This window comes from Dama dama, chromosome 19 (assembly GCF_033118175.1).
Source record: "Dama dama isolate Ldn47 chromosome 19, ASM3311817v1, whole genome shotgun sequence".
NCBI classification, from domain to species: Eukaryota; Metazoa; Chordata; class Mammalia; order Artiodactyla; family Cervidae; genus Dama; species Dama dama.
The window spans coordinates 50,892,584-50,913,529 of NC_083699.1; the positions used below are offsets into that span (position 1 = coordinate 50,892,584).

The 20,946-nt window shown below is 49.7% G+C and overlaps 1 protein-coding gene and 1 long non-coding RNA gene across 7 annotated transcripts in view; one reads left to right on the top strand and one right to left on the bottom strand.

Annotated features, from left to right (window-relative positions):
• Positions 1–2,418: 2,418 nt before the first annotated feature.
• LOC133073486 (uncharacterized) lies at positions 2,419–11,606 on the bottom strand. 5 transcript variants are annotated; one of them, XR_009696991.1, is made up of 6 exons: positions 11,085–11,606; positions 9,721–9,883; positions 7,328–9,212; positions 4,086–4,310; positions 3,560–3,698; positions 2,419–2,724 (listed from the first exon to the last, which is right to left on the bottom strand). It is a non-coding gene; the product is annotated as an uncharacterized LOC133073486 (long non-coding RNA). The 5 variants fall into 5 exon arrangements; XR_009696989.1 differs by having other exon boundaries at positions 7,328–7,510; positions 9,157–9,212; positions 9,721–11,606; XR_009696988.1 differs by adding an exon at positions 4,820–5,049 and having other exon boundaries at positions 9,721–11,606.
• An 852-nt stretch (positions 11,607–12,458) lies between these two features.
• ADCY5 (adenylate cyclase 5) overlaps positions 12,459–20,946 on the top strand; it is a 156,723-nt gene continuing 148,235 nt past the window's right edge. Inside the window, exon 1 of one of the 2 annotated variants that reach the window (XR_009696986.1) lies at positions 12,459–14,153. Coding sequence is in view for 1 of the 2 variants with exons in the window: in XM_061167001.1 (XP_061022984.1) it covers positions 13,026–14,153 (1,128 nt within the window). In the remaining variant the exon portion in view is untranslated. The remainder of the gene's footprint in view (positions 14,154–20,946) is intronic. The other variant, XM_061167001.1, reaches the window with a different exon arrangement.

Consider the following 20,946-nt stretch of genomic DNA (forward strand, 5'->3'; position numbering starts at 1 on the left):
CAGATTAGTTTGCCTTTTCTAGAATTTTTTTTATAAATGGAATCACACAGTATGTACTCTTTTGTCTGGCTTCTTCCAGTTGGGATAATTATTATAATCATTTTGAGATTTATTCCTTTCATTGACTATATCAATAGTTCATCCCTTTTTATTGTTGAATAGTATTCCATTACATGGATCTGTCAAATGTGTTTATCTAGTCATTTGTTAATGAATATTTGGGTTGCTTTTAGTTATGAATAAAGTTGCCATGAACATTAGCATTAGGTCTTTGTGTGGATATATACTTATATGCTTTCATTTTTCTTGGGTAAATACCTAGAAGTGAAATCGATGGTATGTGAAACACTTGACTTAAAAAAAAACAAAACTGCCATGCTATTTCACAGGGTTTGTATCATTTACATTTCTACCAGCAGTGTGTGAGAGTTCCAGTTGCTCCATATTGTATCCAACACTTGGTATGGTCACTCTTTAATTTTAGCCATTCTAATGGCTCGTGGTGGTATCTCATTGTGACTTTTAATTTGTTTTCCCCTGATGACTACTGATGATGAGCATTTTTTCATGTCCTTATGTGTTATCTGTATATTTTCACCTACTCACCCATTTTTTGGTGACGTGTCTGTTGAAATCTTTTACTCACTTATATTAGAATCTTTTCTCATTATCAAGTTTAGAGTTCCTTTTAGATGCTGCCTACAAACTCTTTATCAGATATGTTTATCTGCAAATAATTTCTCTCTGTCTGTGACTTGCCTTTTCATTCATTTAACAATGTATTTTTGAAGAGTTCCTAATTTTGGTTGAGTCCAATTTACCAAAAAACTTTTTTTGAATAATTGGAAAAGTAATGAACCAGTGTTGCGACAAAGAAATCTTTGTAACCCAAGGTCACAGAGATCTTCTCCTGTGTACTCTTCTTACAGTTTTAAGGTCTACATTTAGGTCTATAATATATTTTGAGTTGATTCTTGTGTGTTTGGTGTGAGGCACAGGTGGGCAAATTTTCCTAAAGGGTCAGATAGTAAAGATTCTGGGCTTTGTGGGCACCCAGTCTCTGCAAGTAGTGCAAAAGCAGGCTGAGGCAAAAATAAATGAGTGTAGCTGTGTTTCAACAACTTTCAAAAACTGTATTTCAAAAACTTTATGTCTAAGAACAGGCACTGGCCACATTTGGCCCAGTGGCCAGTTTGCTTCTTTAAATGCCTTCCTTAAATGTCTTTTTCAAATCTTCACACAGCACTGAAACTCTCCAGGCAACACATGCAGCCCCAACCAGTCCTGTCTGTTGAGTCTGCTCCCGCCTGGCTTAAAGATCCTTAGCAGGTACCTCGCAGGAAGATGGCAGTGTTTCTCATGTGCCACCCCCACATTTCTTCACTGCTTTCAGACCTACAAGCAATCAAGTGTATTTCTATATGCCCCAGAGGACAGAGCACAAAGTCTGACTCGGGAAGAGCTGTCTACATGCTGGAATCTCAGGAGGACAAAGCAAAATGTTAGGTCATTCAGCATCTTCATTCACTGCCTGCTTTAGGGTGGCGATAAAAGTCAAGAAGGTTAGGTCAGATTCGGTCGCTAATGCTGTGTGATACTCTTCCTTGGTATTCCCACCTGTGTGTGTGGTGGTGGGGGGTGGGTAAGGATGAGAGATTTCTCTTAACACTCTCATTGTTACTGAGTTGATAAGAATAAGACAATACGTTTCTTACCCCATCTGGTTTGCTCTCTACCAGACAATTCCAACGCTGCCTTCTCCTCGAATAGCTTTTAAAAACTGTTTTCTTTCTTTTTAAGAGCACTGTACAAATGCAAGGTATTGTTACAGTTTTCTCTTTTTAAGTAATTCTAGAAAGCCCAGCCCCAGGATTTCACAATCTGTCGTTGTCCCTTGGTGCCTCTGCCTGTTGCCAGGGAAAGAGATTATCCTGGCTTGGGGAAGGTCAGCCAGCCCCAGCACGATCGCTAACACGGTTTGGCTTGCCATCCCCAATCACGGATTCACAGTCAGTGATACAGAGACTGGGCAAAACCACTCCAGGGCCAAGCAGAGTGGCCGGCAAGAGGAGAAGCAACACTCAGCCCCACTCAAGCTCCTCACAGGCCACTCTAATCACCGCCCACGCCTGCAGGAGGGCACAGCTCCCCAGTCTGAACAGCAGACAGGCTGCAGTCTGTCAGAATTCTGAAAGAGGTAAGGTCTTAGAGAACAGAGCCCTCATCTGCATGGCCCTAGGGGCCCTGCTTTGAACACAGCAGAGATGAAAGAGCAGATCTCCCAGACTACTAGAAGAGCTGGTACACACGCAGCACAGACATAAAAATATTTATCACAGTCATCTCTAAATGTATGCAAGAGCCTGAGGCCCAGAGATGTGCCACCTTCCATGCTAACCTCTTAAATGAATATCTGACTTTATTAAGAGTGGATTTATTATTTTGCTATTATTAAGAATGATCCCTGGTTTACATAAGGGTGAATAACTTGAAAAGGAATTTCACATCATTGTCTAGATCCTCACAACAAATCGTTAAGGGCAGGAGAGCAGTCACCCTTGCTGGGGAGTGCAGTTCAGAGAGGAGACAGGTGACTTGTCAGACATCATGCAACTGGAAAGTGGTAGGGCTGGTGAAGAACTTCCAGGTACTGTAACCCCAAGTTTAATGCTCGTCCCTCAGTCCTCTGTGTTGAGTGGACTGTTTTCTCATCAGGTGAAATGCCTTTGTAAGGAAGCACATGGAGGAAAAGAGGTGAGTTAACTGATGCCTAAAGCAAGTTGAATCAGCCTACAAACAAGGAGTCAGCTGATAGGGCCAGATTGGGCCCCAGTCCCCAATCCTCTCTTCTTGACTGACAATATTGCCCTTGCCTTAAAAAACAAACTGGTTAGAGTGCAAACACTGTATTTTCTTTACAAAAGGATTCATCATAGAGAGCTTTAAATAGTCATCTCCCCAAGGAATCTAAGATCAGGTTCAAACGACAAAATGGTCTGTAAACACAATCTGGGGAGAGACCAGTATATTGTATGGGCTTCCCAGGTGGTGCTAGTGGTAAAGAACCTGCCTGCCAGTGTAGGAGACTCAAGAGACATGGGTTTGATACCTGGGTTGGGAAGAACCCCTGGAGTTGGAAATGGCAACCCACTCCAGTATTCTTGCCTGGAGAATCCCATGGACAGAGAAGCCTGGTGGGCTACAGTCCATAGGGTCACGAAGAGTCGGACCTGACTGAGCAACTAACACATATACATATATTTTGTAAAAGGTCCATATATATATATATAGGCAATTACATATGCAGATAGACATTGGAGTAATCTGAGACAGAGGATGGGACAAAAAAACCTCTGAAGGCTATAGGTGTGATGGTCTCTGACTCTTTCTCTCCCACCCTCAATAAAGAGGTTGAGGACTCACTTGTGTGTGTACTCATAGAAGAAGATAAACATAGTGAGGGAAAGTCTGGCTTTAACACCAAGGCTGAAGTTCAATGATGCTGCTTTCCAAGAAGGTTGCCTTTGACTTTTCTAATGAAAAATTAATAGGCACTTACTTGCTGCTGACTTTAATTACATTTGCTAAAGACAAGTGTCTGCCAACCAGCATGGCTCTGGCTGTCTTCTGTGCTGGATCTGCTCTCAGCAAAGCTCATTGGTTTTGGGAGGAGAAAGGGTGCCATTTTGCCTGAGAAGCTAAAGAGGAGACACATCTTAGGATGGAAATTGTATCATATTTTCTGCTAATGAATCCCCACCCATAGGCAGTCACCTGACAGGGAAGCTGAATTAAACATGCCTTAGTAGAGCACAGACCAGGATTCTGAAACTGGGTTGAGGACCCCAAAGAACCAAGGAGATTTTGAGAGAGGGCCACTAAGTCTTTTTTGTAGGCATAAGATGCTTGCCTACAAATACAGAATCACTTTTCTAGCATATATAAATACTACTGGTATTAGTAAAGTATTAATTCATTTACCAAATGAAAATCAATTAATAAATTTATAATAGCTTTTTACCACTATATATATTCTTAACTAAAGGTACATAAACACCATGTTGAGGTCCTTGAAACTTTTTTACCTTAAAAATCAGCCTTCAGGGACTTCCCTGGCAGTCCAGTGGTTAAGACTCCATGTTACCAAGGCAGGGGATGTAGGTTTGATCCTTGGTTGGAGAACTAAGATCCCACATGCCATGTGGTGTGGCCAAAAAAAAAAAAAAGAGCAAGAGAGTCTTCAGAGAACTCCCTGGTAGTCCGGTGGTTAGGACTCCACACTCTCACAGCTGAGGGCCTGGGTTCAATCCCTGGTTGGAGAATTAAAATCTCATAAGCTGTATGGTGCAGCAAAAAAGAAAGAAAGAAAGAGCCTTCATACAGGAAAACACTAGGAACCTGACACTAGGGTATAACTGAAGTGGGATTACTGAAGGAATGGTCTTTCTGCATCCCACTTTCTCCCATTTTTAAACAGCTTTATTAAGATATATTCCATAAAGTTCATCCATTCAAAGTATGAAATGCAATTTTTTTAGTATAGTTAGAGATGTGGAACCATCTCCATAACCTCAGAACAGCTTTCACCTTCCCACTGTACTCATTAGCAATTAATCCCCATCTCCCCTATCCATTCCCTCCAAATTCTAGGCAACCGCTGATCTCTTTTGTGTTTCTATAGATTTTCCTCTTTTGGACATTTCATATAAATAGGATCATACAATACGTGGTCTTTTGTGACTAGAGGAATGTTTTGAATACTCAAAACTCCATTCAGTTGTTGTATATCCAACTCCCACACGTACTTTCGTCTTCTCACCTCTCCCAGAAGCCCTTCTTGCTCACCCAAGTCTATCAGAACACCTCCTTCTATAGTTCTCAGCTTCTTTGTTCAAGTAGTGCTTGGCATAAGCTACATGGCCCATCTCCACCGGTGCTGCGCTGTTCTCTAGATTTCTGTGACTTTCTCACCTCCAACCTCTTGGGGATGGCATTTTACTGGCGTACTTCTTGGGCTCCCCCCACTCAACTGTGTCCAGCAAAAGTTTTCTGTTTGAAATGGATAATCAGTTTACGAGTATTGAAAGAATAAGTGGCTCATAAGGATGTTTCCATACTTTTAGGAAAATGAGATTCAGAAGAAAGTGCAAGAAAGCAAAATCAAGAACAGGATCAAAGATAAAGCATGGAATATGGATATTAGAATCCAAAGGGTTGGCAGCTGCCCATCAGCAGTAATCTAGTATTGTGACTAGAGGGCATTAAAAGGCCCTGGGCCACAAAGGGTCTCCCATTACCTCCAGCAGCAGTTGGAAGAACATATTAGTCACTCCTTCAGCTGAAGGCATTAACCGCCTCCATTAAAATGCAAATGTCAACACCTGCGAGAGTGGCAGATCAAGCTATTATCAGCCATTTCCACCTCAGCTACAATCTGAGCTCTTTGAATATTTCCTGTTCCCTGAGGCCCGGAGGTCTGGAGGTGAGTGTAGAGTCTGGAAAAATCTAGGGCCCAATTCCCTATGGCCGATTGCAAACTACCGTCCCGATTTCCAAGCTAAGGAAGTCAGAGGTCCTTGGTTACTCCTCACAGCTCCTTGTGGGGGACGGGTTAGGGTGGAGGGTGACTCCCAGGAACCTCAGACATCTGTGCCCAGTGGCAAAAACACGGGGCCCCAAGCTTCCATGGAAGACCTACCTCCAGACACACAATGTTCCATCCTGTTAGCTACTCTCTGCCTTGGGGATAGTAAGTTATTTCCTCAAAGGAAAGGTAAGTCATCTAGTTTTAGGCATAGGACTTGCTCTCAAAATGCAAATATCCAGAGGAGGGTGAAATATCTTTGGGGAATTGTTAGTTGCTCAGTCGTGTTTCACTCTTTGTGACCCCATGGCCTGCAGCCCATGCATGGAATTCTCCAGGCAAGAATACTGGAGTGGGTTGCCATTTCCTCCTCCAGGGAATCTTCCTGACCCAGGGACCGAACCAGGGAATTAGATGATCTTGAAGATTCTTCCACCCTTGAGAAAGCCTAGGGTTCTTAGAGTTCTTTATTTCCTTGTGAAGACCTCTTAGGGCAGGGCTCTCCCAGGCAGTAGGGGAAGTTTATTTTTAACCTCCAATTCCTAACTGGCTGTCATTTCTGCACTCTTCCTTCCTTCTCCTGGGCCCATGCCTTCTTCTGCTTCCATTTGCCTTGGAGCTGCTTAGTGGTCTCAAGTGTTCTCTTGTTCCTCTCCCTAACTCACTCCTGCTCCTAAAGAGCAAGCATCCTTTCTCTCAGTGAGAAAAACTTGTTTTGGTATTAGAGGGAGAAGCCTGATTAAACTTATCTACACTAACAATAATGACTGGCAGTCCTGGCATAAACTCTTCAATCTCCCAGAAGTATCTGCAATAAATTTTTCAACTAGGTTTTTTTTTGGCTGTGCTGGGTCTTCATTGTGGGTTTTTCCTCTTGTTGTAGTAAGCAGGAGGCTACTCTCTAGTTGCAGTGTGCAGGCTTCTCATTTCAGTGGCTTCTCCTGTTGCAGAGCATGGGCTCCAGGGCACTTGAACTTCAGTACTTGTGGAACGTGGGCTCAGTCATTGCAGCTCCCAACTAGGGCATAGGCTCAATAGTTGTGATGCAACGGTTTAGCTGCCCTGAGGCATGTGGGATCTTTTCAGATCAGGGGTTGAACCCATGTCTCCTGCATTGGTAGGCAGATTCTTTATCCATGAGCCACTAGGGAAGCCCCTCAACCACTTTCTTGAAATATAATTTATATACCACAAAGTTCACCCAGTTGGGTTAAAGTGCAATTCATTGACTTTCAGTATTTTTCTCTAGTTGTGCAAACATCACCATAATCTAATTCATGACCCCACCCCCAAAGAAATTTTTTACCTATTAGCCATCACTTCCCATTCCTCCTCTTTTCTAGGCCTAAACAAATACTAAGCCACTTTCTGTCCCTAGATTTTCTACATTCACTTTTAGGGAGTGATTGTCATCCCAAAGCATGACTATCTAACGGTGAGACAGTACTTACACTATCCCACTGTGAGGAAGCACTGTGAGGAAGGAAGGTATTTTTAGGTACAAAAGTATTACTGAGACTCACTTCTACAAATATTTCTAAACATTCTAAAATATTAGCATTTTAATTTCCAAAATACAACTATTCTTTCAAAAAGAAGTCTGGGGGAAATGAAGAATGAAGTCCTGAAGGGTAACTGAGGTACAAGGGGCAGATGGCTGGAAAAAAGGGTCCGCAGATCTCCCAAAGGGCCTGCTGTGTCCTGGAGGGCATAGGCACCTCTCCTTGCAAACTAAGTACTCACTTCAGACAGAGCCCCGAGGTGGTCCTTGGATCAGCTATCTGATGACAACAGCCAGGTGTACATCCTGAGTTGCTCTTCAAAACCTCTGCTTTTCAGGATTTCCTGAGTGGTCCAATGGTTAAGAATTTTCCCGCCAACACAGGGGACATGGGTTTGATCCCTGGTCCGGGAAGATCCCACATGCTGCAAAACAACTAAGTCTGTGCACCACAGCTACTAGAGCCTGCACTCTAGACCCAAGAGCTGCAACTACTGAGCCCATGTGCTGCAACTACTGCCAATGTGCCCTTGAGCCTGTGCTCCGCAACAAGAGAACCCATTTGCAATAAGAAGCCTGTGCATCACAACTAGAAAGTAGCCCCCATTACCAAAACTGGAGAAAGGTTGCTCGCAGCAACAAAGAACCCGAGGGCCGCAACTAAGACTCATTGCAGACCCAAAAAAAAAAAGTTTCTGCCTTTTGCCCTTGTGACCCCCACCTTTCTCGGTTTTCATCTGACATTTCGAACTCCTCCTCTATACAGTGGTTGACCCCTGGGTTTCCCATCCAAGTACCAACCAGGCCTGACCCTGCTTAGCTTCTGAGATCAGACGAGATCAAGCCCGGTCAGGGTGGTATGGCCATAGACAACCCCTGGGTTTCCTTGTCAGCCCTTCACAGCTGTCCTCCAGCCAATGGCATCATTCCCATTGCCATGTCACTTCTGGGCTCCATCTATACCTTCTCTGACATAGCTTCCTGACTAGTCCCCTCTGCTTTTAAATCTTGCTTTTCCAAGCTAGTTACATTGCCAGAATCTGCCTCCCAAAACATAACAGCCCAACCTCTTTTCCCCAATTCAGGCACTCTTCCCTGTCTTTAAACTGAAGCCCACGCTCCTCCAATGGAGTGTTAAAGAGCCCAACCCACTTTTCAATCTTCACACATGGTTGCCAGTCAGTCACTGAGCCCCACCCCACCCCTCAGACTCCATTCCCATCACTATTCCCCAGATGTACCATTTGTTTATCCAACAAACAGCTAAGGAGTACCTCCTATATGCCAGGTACCGGGCACAAGAATGAGAAAGATACCAATTCTGCCCTCAAGGAGTTCAACAGACTGTGGAAACAGTTCTGAAAACAAGTCAAGACAATACAACGTGACAAGTGCAATAAAAGAGAAAAGTAAGGTGTGCTGGGAGCTGAGGAGGAGGGAGTGCCTAGCCTGGGGTTGGGAGCGGGGGAGGGAAGAGGCTTTAGACAGGCATCGCAGAGGTGCTATAAATTTGGTTTGTGCTGGGGGTGTATGTGAAGAGTGAACTCTGCAGAGGCTTAAAGAATCCTTTAGGGGTAGCTAGATGATGTGGTGAAGTGGTGGATACTGAAAGCTGGCAGGTAGGAAGAGGAAGTTTTTTGGACAGCTTGCAGTCGGGGTGTGACATGTATGATCAGATGGGAACAAAGTGGGGGACAGACTGGATGGCAAGGAGGGAGAGTTGGTAACTGGCCAGGCAAGAAGGGAGGACCTGGGCAAAGGTAGTAGCCAGAGAATGTGGAAGAGACAGATTTGAAAAGACATGGGTATGGCGGCAGGACTCTGGGAATCGGGATAAGAGGGCTCACCAGTCTAAGATCCAGGATTTGGGCAGATGGTAATTCCACCAGGGGTGAGAAAACAGAGGGAGGAGAAAGCTTCTTGGGTGATGACCTTTGTTTTAGAACAAATGAATCTAGGGTGTTGATGGATACCAAGAAACATCCACAGGGATTTCTCCAGTGGACAGGGGTAGGTAAGACTGGAACTGAGAAGGGGAGGCAAGGGCATAAGATTCAGATTTCAGAAATACCTTAGTGAAAAGATGTTTATCTTTTGGCTCAGCAATACTACTTGTAGGAATTTCTCCTAAGGATACAATTAAAGATGTGTGTGAAGATTTATCTACAAAATACTCATTGTTTATAACAGTAAAAGAGTGGAAACTTTTTATAAACTGCTATGACAGTGAAAAATGCCCAACAGTAGGAGACTGGTTAAATAAATTTTGCTATATTCATGCAATGGAATTCTGCTCAGACAACAAAATGGGTATTGTAGATGGACGCTTATTGGTATTAAAAAAAAAAAAAACCCACATATTTTGCTAAGTAGAAAAAAGCAGATCCTACAACTCTTTGTAAAAAGTCCCATTTTTTGTTAAGAGAAAAATTAAGATGTTAATGGTTCTTGCTAGGTGTAATTTATAAATGTTTTCTTTCATCTTTCTTTTTTCTAGTTTTCTCACATTTAATCATACATTGTTTTTGTTATAAGATGATGGTTATATAGAATTTGTGAATAAAGTGGAAAGGAATGACCTAGGGAGAGCTTAGGGAATGAGAAGATCAAAGATGGAACCCAACCACCTTAATACCTCAGGTCATCTGGTTTCTGTCCATGCAGCTGCCAGTCTGGGTGTTCTTATATCATATTTGCTACATGGCTGTGTGGTAGAGTACAAGTAGACTGAACTTAGTTTCCATTCTGCTACACAAACTGGGCAAACTTTGATTCTGTAAGTTTTGGTTTTCTCATCTCTATAGTGGAGAAAATGACATCTTCTTCAAAAGGGTTATATGACAATAAGACTCACAGACATATTGTTGTTGCTTAATATCAGTCCATTCTCTTTTTTCTCTTGACTCCTATTCTGCTGGCTCCAGATTCAACCTCTTTTTGGTGCCTACAGTAAGAATTAATGCCTCCTCTCTCCAACCCCCAAAACACTCTCTCTGGTCCTCTGTTGAATACTGACTGAATTGTGCTCTGAGCTGGAGTTAGTGGCTAGCTGCTCTCCTTCCCTGACTGTAACCAGAGGTGGGTAAACTCCATCCCTGAAGCACCTAGCACAGTGCTTTGCGCATAGAGGGTGCTATATGAATGTTTGTTGGCTAAATTCAGGCTTCAGGCTTTTTAAGACTTTGCTAATCATGGATTGATTACTCAAACGCTGGAATACTCTAGGGTTAGTTTATTCAGATCTCTTGGAAGGGTTCTCCTCTCAATTTGCAACTCTGGCAAGGTTTATCTTCCAATTTCCGAAGAGATGACCAATAGAGAAAGGATTAGAGGCTCACCCAGGCCTCTAGTCTCTTTGTCAGAAGCTCCGCAGGGAGAGTGGGGGGGGCCGGGGGTGGGGGAGAAAGTGAAGGTTGTTTCTCCCTCCTGGGATTAGAGGTGACTGTTCCCCACCCGTCCAGAGTTTAGGCTGCAGGAACTTGCAGCAGGACTGCTTAGGGGAAGAAGAATTGGAGAGGTACCTCATTCCACAGGCCTAGATCCTTTACCCCAAAGAAAATTCCTCTCCACTCCTGCCTCTTTGTAGCTGTGTAGGAGCATCTGGTCCCCCTCCAGCGGGGCATCTCCACCGGGCTCTGGTGCCTATCTTTCCTGATAACACCTTGCAAGGTAAGGAGCCAACCTGGAGCTGACGAAAGATCTTTTGGTTGCAAGTCAGGAGAACTGTGTGGCCCATGGCAAGTTAATTAAGCTCTGAAGCTCTAGTTTCTGCACCTGTAAACTGGGAATAATCACCCGGGCACTGTCCCCTGTCACAACCCAGGGTTATTGAGGGGAGTCAAATGAGATTTCAATAATAATAATTAAAACAACATATGAATGAGCAAAGAGCGCTCTTCACACATGCCAGGTGTTTGTAATGCTGTCTGCGGGGTTCTTGCTCGGTAACTAGCCACCAAAGCATTCCTGTCCGCCCAGCCCTGGTTGCATCGGCCTCACCAACTGCATCTCCATCTTTCCCGTAACTGTCTTCCTGGGCCTCAGAGATCCTCGGTCTCTCCATCTCTCCCGTCCATTTCCGGGTCTGGCTCTTGGGCCCCTCTGGCTCTCCAGGGACTCTGGTCTTCGGCTCCCTGCGGCAGTCGCTGCCTGGGCGCCCCCGGCCCGGGTGCGCCCTCCTTTGGCACAGCCGCCCGGCCAGAGAATCGCCCAATAAGAGCGCCGGGCTCAAGTCTGACAGCTCAGGAAACGGCCAATCGAGCCGGGCCAGGGAAGGGGGGCGCAGCGCGGGGGCTGAAGTTGGGTTGAATGGGGGGATGGGGGATTAAAGGGGGATACAAAAGAGGGGAGCTAGGACTAGGGGCATAGGAACCCAAGCAAAGGGCGAGGGAGGACCGCATGCCACCCAGGTCGGGCGAAGGGACCGCGGGCTGGATGCGGCTCCAGGCGCCAGGGAGGGAGGGGGCGCAGAGAGAATTTTAGGTGAGGAAGGGGAGCGGGCCCCCCCACGGTAAAGGGCGGCTCACGAGGCCGGGCCTGAGGATGCCGGCGGGGCGCCGAGGCGGGGGCCGCGGCCGGGTCGGGGGCGGAGGCGGCCGCGCGCCGTTGTGAGCCGAGGCCCGAGCGGCGCGGGGGGCGGGGAGGCGGCGGGAGGAGGGGATGCGGAGGGCGCTCCGGCGGCGGCGGCGGCAAGCGGGCGAGAAGGGAGGAGCGGCGCGAGCGGCCGGAGCAGCGCAGGGCCCGAGGCGTGCATGGCGCGCCGCGAGCCCGCCTCCCGCGGCTCTCCCCGGAGCGCCCCCGGGGCGCAGCAGCGGCTCTCGGGCCGGCCTCTCTCGTCTGGCTGCATCTGAGTCCCGGCTCTCGATCTCTGGATGCCGTGCTCCCTGGGAGAAGCCCGCCTGCGTTGGGGCGGAACGGCGGCGGCGCTGCGCCGGATTCCGCCCTCAGCCTAGTCCTTCTGCGCCCGGCCGCGGTGGGCCCGCAGCCGGTGGCGAGGAGCCTGGGGCTTGAGGAGTCGGCGCGACAGCCCTCCTGGGCCGGCGGGTCCGGGCCAGCCCAGCTCCGTTTTGGGGGAAGGGGTAGGCGAGAGGGGAAGGGCCGCGGTGCAGGAGCCGGTCCTCGCCCCCGCCCCCTGCGCGGACCGGCTGAAGGCTGGGCTCGGCTTTGGCCCGGGCCAAGCTCCCACTCTCGCCGCGGGAGGTGGTGGGGGATGCGGGCGACGGCCCCCTTGGGCTCCAGGACCCTCCCCCCAGGGCTCTGGAGCTGTTGCTCCGCCCGCCGCCCCCTCCCCCGTCCTCTCCACCCCCCCCCCCCCCATCCCACCTCCCCACCCCTCGTAAGGAAATAATGCTGGCTGGCGCCCGCACCTCCCAGTCGCTCCCAGTCCGCCGAGAGGGAAGGGCGCCCGCTTCGTCTCCACGCCGGGACCCCTGCCGAGCCGCCCTAGCTGCCTCCTTGCCGCGCGTGCCGCTGGTCTCCGCTTAGGCAGAGTCTGCGAGTGCCGCGCCCGGGCATTGCCAGTCCCGGGGAGGCGCCGCCCGCAAGGACACCTCTCCGTCCCGCCTCGTCCGCAACTCCGGTCCTTGTCGAGCTCGACGCGAGCCAGGAGTCCGGACGTCCCTCTGCGCGCGGCTCAGCAGCTCGAGCAGTCCCCACTGCCCCTGCTCGGAGCCAACTCCCTCTCGGACCTGGGGCTCCCGACGCGGATTTTCAGCCACTTCTCACCTCGGGGCTGTGTCTGCCTCCCGCTCGCTCTTCCGCTGCCCTCCTTCTCCGCTCAGGACGGGGGTGCCAAGATGCCCCGCTACTGCCCAGGGCCCCGGGCCGCCCTCGACGTGTGACCCCAGCCTGGTCCCCCTACTCGGCCGTCCACCTTCCCCTTGGAGACCCCCGGCCCGGCCCCCGGGGGAGGAGGAAGAAGACGACGAGGCCGAGGGGGGGATGTCCAGCTCCAAAAGCGTGAGCCCCCCGGGCTACGCGGCGCAGACAGCGGCGGCGCCGGCGTCCCGGGGAGGCCCGGAACACCGCTCCGCGTGGGGAGAGGCCGACTCCCGCGCCAATGGCTACCCCCAAGCCCCAGGGGGTTCGGCCCGCGGCTCCACCAAGAGACCTGGGGGGGCGGTGACCCCGCAGCAGCAACAGCGCCTGGCCAGCCGCTGGCGCAGCGACGACGAAGACGATCCTCCGCTGAGTGGCGATGACCCCCTAGCCGGGGGCTTCGGCTTCAGCTTCCGTTCCAAGTCGGCCTGGCAGGAGCGCGGCGGCGACGACTGCGGTCGCGGCAGCCGGCGGCAGCGGCGGGGCGCGGCCGGCGGGGGCAGCACCCGGGCGCCCCCTGCGGGCAGCGGCGGCGGCTCGGCTGCTGCGGCCGCCGCAGCGGGCGGGACAGAGGTGCGCCCCCGTTCGGTGGAGCTAGGCCTGGAGGAGCGGCGTGGCAAGGGCCACGCGGCCGACGATCTGGAGGCCGGCGCCGTCGAGGAAGACGAAGGGTCCGGGGATGGGGGCAGCTCGGCAGGCTCGGGCGCGGGGCCTGGTGCGGTGCTGTCGCTGGGCGCCTGCTGCCTGGCACTGCTGCAGATATTCCGCTCGAAGAAGTTCCCATCGGACAAGCTGGAGCGGCTGTACCAGCGCTACTTCTTCCGTCTGAACCAGAGCAGCCTCACGATGCTCATGGCTGTGCTGGTGCTCGTGTGCCTCGTCATGTTAGCCTTCCACGCGGCACGGCCCCCGCTGCAGCTGCCCTACCTGGCCGTCCTAGCGGCCGCTGTGGGTGTGATCCTCGTCATGGCCGTGCTCTGCAACCGCGCCGCCTTCCACCAGGACCACATGGGCCTGGCCTGCTACGCGCTTATCGCCGTGGTGCTGGCCGTCCAGGTGGTGGGCCTGCTGCTGCCCCAGCCACGCAGTGCCTCCGAGGGCATCTGGTGGACTGTGTTCTTCATCTATACGATCTACACGCTCCTGCCCGTGCGCATGCGGGCTGCGGTACTCAGCGGGGTGCTCCTGTCCGCCCTCCACCTGGCCATCGCCCTGCGCACCAACGCCCAGGATCAGTTCCTGCTCAAGCAGGTAGGGGCCCACCTGGGCACAGGGACTGGATAGTAGGGTGTGCAGGCCTTGGCCTGACTCCAAAGAGAGGCAACCCACCTTCACCCTTTAAACTGGTGAGAAGATCCAGAGAGACATGGCTCTGTCAGCTGTGTGGTGTCTTCTAGTCTCTGACCCCCTACTCTGAGCCCTAGCATCTTCCTTCACAAAAAGGGTGCTCTTCTATGTAATGTTCCCGTTGACAGAAGACACACCAAAGCCTATCCATTATTGTAGGGATACTAATGAGGAAGGCGGGTTGGAGGAGAAAATTCTTTGGAGAGGTCCCCTTCTCTTCCTGTGCTTCTGTCCTTGTATGTATGGCCCCTGACCGAAGTGACTGGACCTTCTAATCCCTCTCCCAGCCTCTCCCTGGGAAGAGCCACTGATAGTTTGTAGTGAACTCAGTTGAGTCCTGGATGGAGGATTGATGAGGGGAAACCCTAGGAACTCCTTGCCTAGTCTTAGGGAGGAGAAAGGGTAACCCTGCCAGTTGCCTGAGACTGGGGGTTTGAAAGCTGGAAATATACCTGAAATTGAGGGAGGGCTGACAAATGTGTTTCATTTGTGAAAGTGCCCACAGCCAAAAAGCTGCCTGCAGCAGAAGTGGGAAGCAACCTTTGTGTGTGGTGACAGTCCTCTCCTGGCCAGAGCAAAAAGCTAGTGTTGTATGTCAGGACCCCTTCATGTGGGTACTCCTGGTTATTACTTGTGGTGGGGGCTTTTTTCACTCCTGGAATGAGTTAGGTGAGCCTCGAATGATGGGATCAGGAGGAAATAAAACTTCTGCCTGGTTAACTGGTGATTCCTCTGAAGACTTGTGAGAGGAAGGCATGCTTGCCATGGTGACCTTGGATGAGATTGGCTCTTCTGACATGCACACCTTCTCCCCTTAGCAGTGCCCTTGTCTGTGGCACCATGGGCCTCATCCACTGGCCCCTGCTCAGCCTACTTGGTTGTGCTGCAGCTTGACTATGAGAGTCAAATGGCCCCTTGCTGCAGTCTAGTCTCTTGACCGTAGACCATACTGCACCCCCTACCTCTCTCTGGGCATCTGCTTCCTCTACAGAACTTCTTAATTAACTGAATTCCAGTCATTGCCTCCTCCTCCCCACTTTTAGTGCCTTTTGTCAGACTTCAATCCTATTGAGGACTGCGTGTTTCTTGAGGGGCTCTCCTGTACCCCCTGGCTTTCTCAAAATAGTGCCAGTGTGGTCTTCATGGCGCTGGGCTCTAGGTGTACCCCCAAGGCACTCTGTGACTGGGAAGGAGAGGATCTGCAGCCCCTCTGGGCCCTAGGTTCCTTGTCTAGCAAACGAGAGGATAATGCATGCCCCTTCCAGTTCTACCCCCTCTGTGCCAAGCCTCACCTCTGCAAGGAGCCCTCCTTCCATTCCAGCCATGCCAGCCTCTCCCTCTTCTGCATGGCCAGCAACAGAGTCAGAACCACAGAGTGGGGCACTTACTTATTCCCTAGTGCCCCTGGTTTTACTCCCCATCCAATGTAAGCCCCTTGGATACAGAATTCCTGAGGTGTGTGTGTTTTTCCTTCTTTACCATCTCTGCCTTGTCTAGCACTGTGTAGAATACATAGGGACTTCATAATTGCTTAACTAGTTATATTCCAATGAGTGAAGTAATTGGGGTTGTTGATGCTAAAGAAGTTTTTCTGATCTGGGATCAGAAGGAAAAAAAATTCTTTAGAGATCATCTTTAAATTTAAGAGAAAAACCTATTGAGAGCTGGTTTTAAAAAAGTTAACTACTATTGTTAGTGCTTATAAAGGCTCCAAATGTTTTGACCCGGGTACACAAGCTAACATATGAGTATTTCATCTTTGAAGGTTGTTCCTGGCTTGAATGGGAGGCAGGTTGCTTGGGTGGGTTTGGCTTTTCTGCAGAAAGACAGGCATGGCATCCACATGGAGCAGCAGAGGTTTCCAGGATCATTCAGAGTATTTACTGAAACCAGACTCGGGACTCGGGGCCTGATTACAGCCCTAGGCAACCCGAGGTGAGTGATTTTAGGAGACTGGAGTCAGATCCCAGGATGGCAGTGCTGGACCTGGGGTGCTCCATCTCCATCTTAGCATGAAGATGCCATTGCAGCAGCAGAGTTGGCTGACTGACTTCCCCATCTAGTTCCTCAGGCCAGTCTCTCTCCCTTCTCTCCCCAGCTTCACACCTCCCAACTCATGCTTCTTTTATCCAGTTGTGGTCTTCAGACCTTCCCCTGTCTGTAGGCTCTTGCATACATTTGCACTTAACTTCTCATGACCTGCTGTGCTGAGTATAGCAGAGCTTGTTAGAAATGATCCATGATAATCAGAATGCAAGCATTCTTTCTAGTTGACTTAAGACAAAACTGTATCTTTTTTTGGTTTGTATTTCATTTGCCTTTTTAATTATGTCTGATATTAACTTTGTGTTTCTTGAGCAAATCTTATTGGATGGTGGGAAATATTAGTGAGACAATCAAGTATTACCCTCTGCCTCAGGTTACCCCAGAGTGGCAGGTGTTGGAGAATGGCCTCCGTTAAATGCCTTGTTCTTATCTTTGATGAAGATACACATCCAGGTAAATGGGCCATCAGTGTGTGGTTTTTAATATTGGGGCTTTGGGAATTTGCCTCCTTGACCTTGGACACAGAGTAGGCCCTCAGAAATCTGTTGGCATTTTTTCAGTTCTCATGCGAGACTGGTCCCCTTGCCAGCTGCCCCACAGCTCAGATCTTCAATATCAGTATCTGATCTCAGTATTTTATTCTTTCCCAGTCCCTCTTCTGTCTTGGGCTCTTCCCTTTGTTCCAGTTAGAAGGGAGAAACATTTAGTATCTTATCTGATGCCTCCTGATGGTTTTTACTCAAGAGGAAACTGAGAGGCAAGGTGGGGCAGCCCTTTCTGGGGTGGGGAGATGATGTTTCTTCCTTTTGCTGTATCCCCTGCTCCAGCTCTTCCCCTGGTATTCACCCCCCACCCCCCTGCTCTTTTTCTCTCACTTCCTTTCACTTTCCTCCTCCTCCACTCCCCTGTTGCTCGCCTCTCGTCTGCATGCCTGCTTTTCTGCTTCCCTGTCTCTTACTCCCTGTTTTGCAGCCTCTCAGCCTCGCCTTCTGTGCTCGTCTCACTGTCGTCTCCTTGGTGGGATACAGTAGGAGCGTCATGGGATTTTTTTTTTTTCCCTTCTTTGCCTGTTAGAAGTCCCTCTGCTACACCCATACCATAAATAACACTCAAGCATCTGCCAAACACATTCCTCACTTGTGTTAATAGGCTGCAATGATGCCGGAGCCTGTTGCCATGGCAACCTCATTTTTGTTTGACTGTATCCCACTCTGCTACATAAAGCCTCTGCATGCACTCACACACAAACAAGTGTGCTCACACAACTATTACATATGCTTAGCTATTAGAGATTATTTTGTAGAAAACATCTTTGGGTCTTATGGGGATGGACAGTCATTTGGCAAAGGAGACGAGTGTCTCTGCTTGTCCAGTGTTACTCTAGGAGGTGATAATGGATGGAAGAGTGCTTTGAAAAGTAGAGAGTCCTGTTCAGATGTGGGGTATTATTAGTCTGCAGCAGCATCAAACCCACCTGCTACAGTTTCTGAAAAGAAGATTCTGACCCCATGTGGGTCCCTGTGAGCCTGGGAGAGCTGTCAGAGGTTGCCCTTGTGGTGTGGGCTGACCCATCCCTACCCAGCCTGTCTCCAGCTCCTTTCTTGCTTCCCTCTGTCCCTTTTGAAGAAACTCAGTGATTTTCTGCATTTCCTCCTTTGTGCCTGTTTGAATCCACAACTGTCACCAGTTGTTCCAGTGATCAGAATGGCACTTGCGCTATGTGGGTGATGTTCTGTGACCATGAGCACATGTGAATGTCCGTGGTTGGGCTGGATGGGGATGGGGAAGCAGACCAAGAAATGACTACTGTGGCTGCTGAAGGGTGGGTGTCTGTCTGTCATGTGGGCAGCCTCTAGTATGTATGTGCATATGTGTGCATGTATGTGAACATGTGTGTGCATGTGTGTATTTGTGTGTATCTGTTGTGTGTGCTGGCCTGGGTTATGGAGGTGGGCTGAGGGAAGCCTTTGTGTTGACTTTGAAAGGAAATCATCACAGCTCTGTCCTGTTTATTCTTTGCTGGTGGCTGACTTCCTGTGGCTGTTTGCATTTCTGATTCTGGGCCTTGATCGACCTTCTCACCTTGACCTCTGACTCCCCAGGGAAGTACCCTGGATGCACATGCCCCCACTTTCCATAATGAACCCGGGGGCTAGACTTGAGTGGTCAGTTCCCCTGCCCCCATGGAGTCTCACCCTTCCCATTCAGAAGCCCAGGCTGCCCACTCACTCAGCCATCCGGTGAGCCCTGTGGTGAGCTGCTACCTCACTCTGGAGCTTGGCCCAGAGGCCTGTGTGGTGGGTCACCGTGTCTGCCCTGTGTACCCTGCTGGCTGCCGCTGCCTCCCTGCTTGCTAGGTGGTGTGGAGAAGGGCACACACATTCAGCATGACACCAGGGGTCATCTGCCACCAGTTATTTTCCCCATCACTCACATTTCTGGACAGGAGAAATCTGGCCATAGTGAACCCCAGCAGCAAAAGTAGGCTGGGGTGGGGGGCTGGCTCTGAGTTTGTAGCTGGGGAGGGTCTGCTTGTTTTGCCTCAGTGGTAATTGTATTTGCTAATTGTTTTCGATTATGTGGCCTCCTTATCTCTGCAGTGGGAAGGGGGTGCTTGGAGTGGGGCAGAAGCCTCAGGGTGGGGGTCAAGCAAGGTTTCTAGATAGGGGGTTGTCTAGGCACATCTAGATAGGGGTGTCTCGATGCCTGTGGGGAGGACTTCCGGAATGGCAGAGGCCTGGCCAAGGAGCAGAACGGTCAGCTGCTGTACTTTGGGAATGATGACTGCTAATAATTCTATCTAAGTTTTAATCTGGAGCAAGAGCATGAGGTCTGTGTGCTGTGGAGCACAGAACAGTGTGCTCATGTTTGTCTATAAAGAGGACACAGACGACGTATTAAACCCCAGCACCAAAACCTGCCCAGCCTCACAGAAGAGTTTTGAAAATCAGTGTAAAAGGCCTGGACAGAAGCTGTCCTGTGCAGACAGACCCTGGCCATGGTCACCCTGTCAGAGGGTGTAGGGCTGTGAGGAGCCCACTCGGGCCCAGCCAGGGGTGGGGTGTGTGTTGGGGGAGGGAGGTGAGAGCCTCTCTGTGAGTGTACAGCCTCTTGCCGGATGACTTTCAGTCATGGAAACCTGCTTGGCACCTCTGTTAACTTTATTTATCTTGTGATAGATCTGGCCAATGGTCATTTATTTCCCAGGAGCATCCTCTGTGTTGGGAATGGAAGCAGTTTTCTCTCGGAGTCCCATGTGACTGTGCCCAGAAATTCTTTGGGTGCAGTTACATAAGTTACACTTGAGCATATGCTTCTTTCCTCCATGCCTATCAGGTCGGGGGAGCTTGCTAGTGGAGGGCAGGTCAGTGTTGATTTTCTCTCCCAAAAGCAAGACTCCGTGAAGATAATTAGAAATCTCTACTCCCCCCACTCCCCCCCGCTGCCCCCACCTCTTTTCTCCAGGTAACATTCAAATCCAGGACAGGGAAGAACTCTCTTTCAACATCATGAACAAAATCTGGGAGTTTCTAGTTAATGGACCATAAGCTTCATAGGAAGCAGCATTTTGGTCTAGCTGTTGGAAAAGGCCAATAGGGTCTTGGTTAGGCTTGTGGGCATATCCAGTTCATAGGAAGACTGAGTCCCCATCTGAGATTCTATGTTTGATTCTAGAATTTAAAGGAGGGTACTAGTTTGGTCAGGGCATTGGAAACCTTGACTTCTGAGAGAACATTTGAAAGAGTGAGAGATGTTTAGCTGGGAGGACAGCAGACTGTAGCAAGGTAAGAAAGCAGAAACATGGGCAAAATGTTATTTATTGCTGGGATCCCTGTTATCAGATGTTAGAAGAAGGACTGAATTTATTTTTGGTTGCTCCCAAGAGCAGAGTTGGGGCAAATGGGTAGAAACAGTAGGCAGATTTCAGCTCCAGGTGTGTGTGTGCTAAACTGCTTCAGTCATGTGTGATTCTTTGGGACCCTTTTGACTGTAGCCCGCCAGACTCCTCTGTCCATGACATTCTCCAGGGAAGAATACTGGAGTGGGTTACCATCTCCTTCTCCAGGAAGAAGATACTTTCCAGCCTTTGGGGTTGTAGCCATTACACCAGATGCCCCCTGGGGTAGCCAGCTGTGTCAGTGGAGGTGTTCAAGGGGAGACTGGGCTGAGGCAATGGAAGACTCTGCTTCTGAAGGTCTGGGGGGGGCGGTGTCCCAGGAAGGGATCTATATTTTTTGCCAGCTTGGATCTAGTTTTCAAAGCTCTCTAGCTGATCTTGATGACCAACTCTTAGGTTTGGGATCGTTGGCCAAGATAACCATTCAATTCACATCCAACCCTTGAATTCTATGGTTTCATATCTTGCTACAGCATGAATGCCTGCTGAATCTTTTGGGATGTCCATCATCATGCCTAACTTGGTCTCTGTTTAAAAGTCACAAAATCACTGCAGACTTGCAGGCCCCTTAGGAGATGTCCAGGTGGGGCTGGTGAGCATATTGGTTGTAGGATGCGGAGGGGAAGGTGACTGGTAGTGGTTAGAGAGGGTGGGAAAGATGGCCTGTACCTCCCATCCTGCCTCCCAGCCATTCCCATCCCCCCACTCTTGTTTGAGGCAAAGCAATCTGTGGCTCAGCATTGGTGGTGGTAG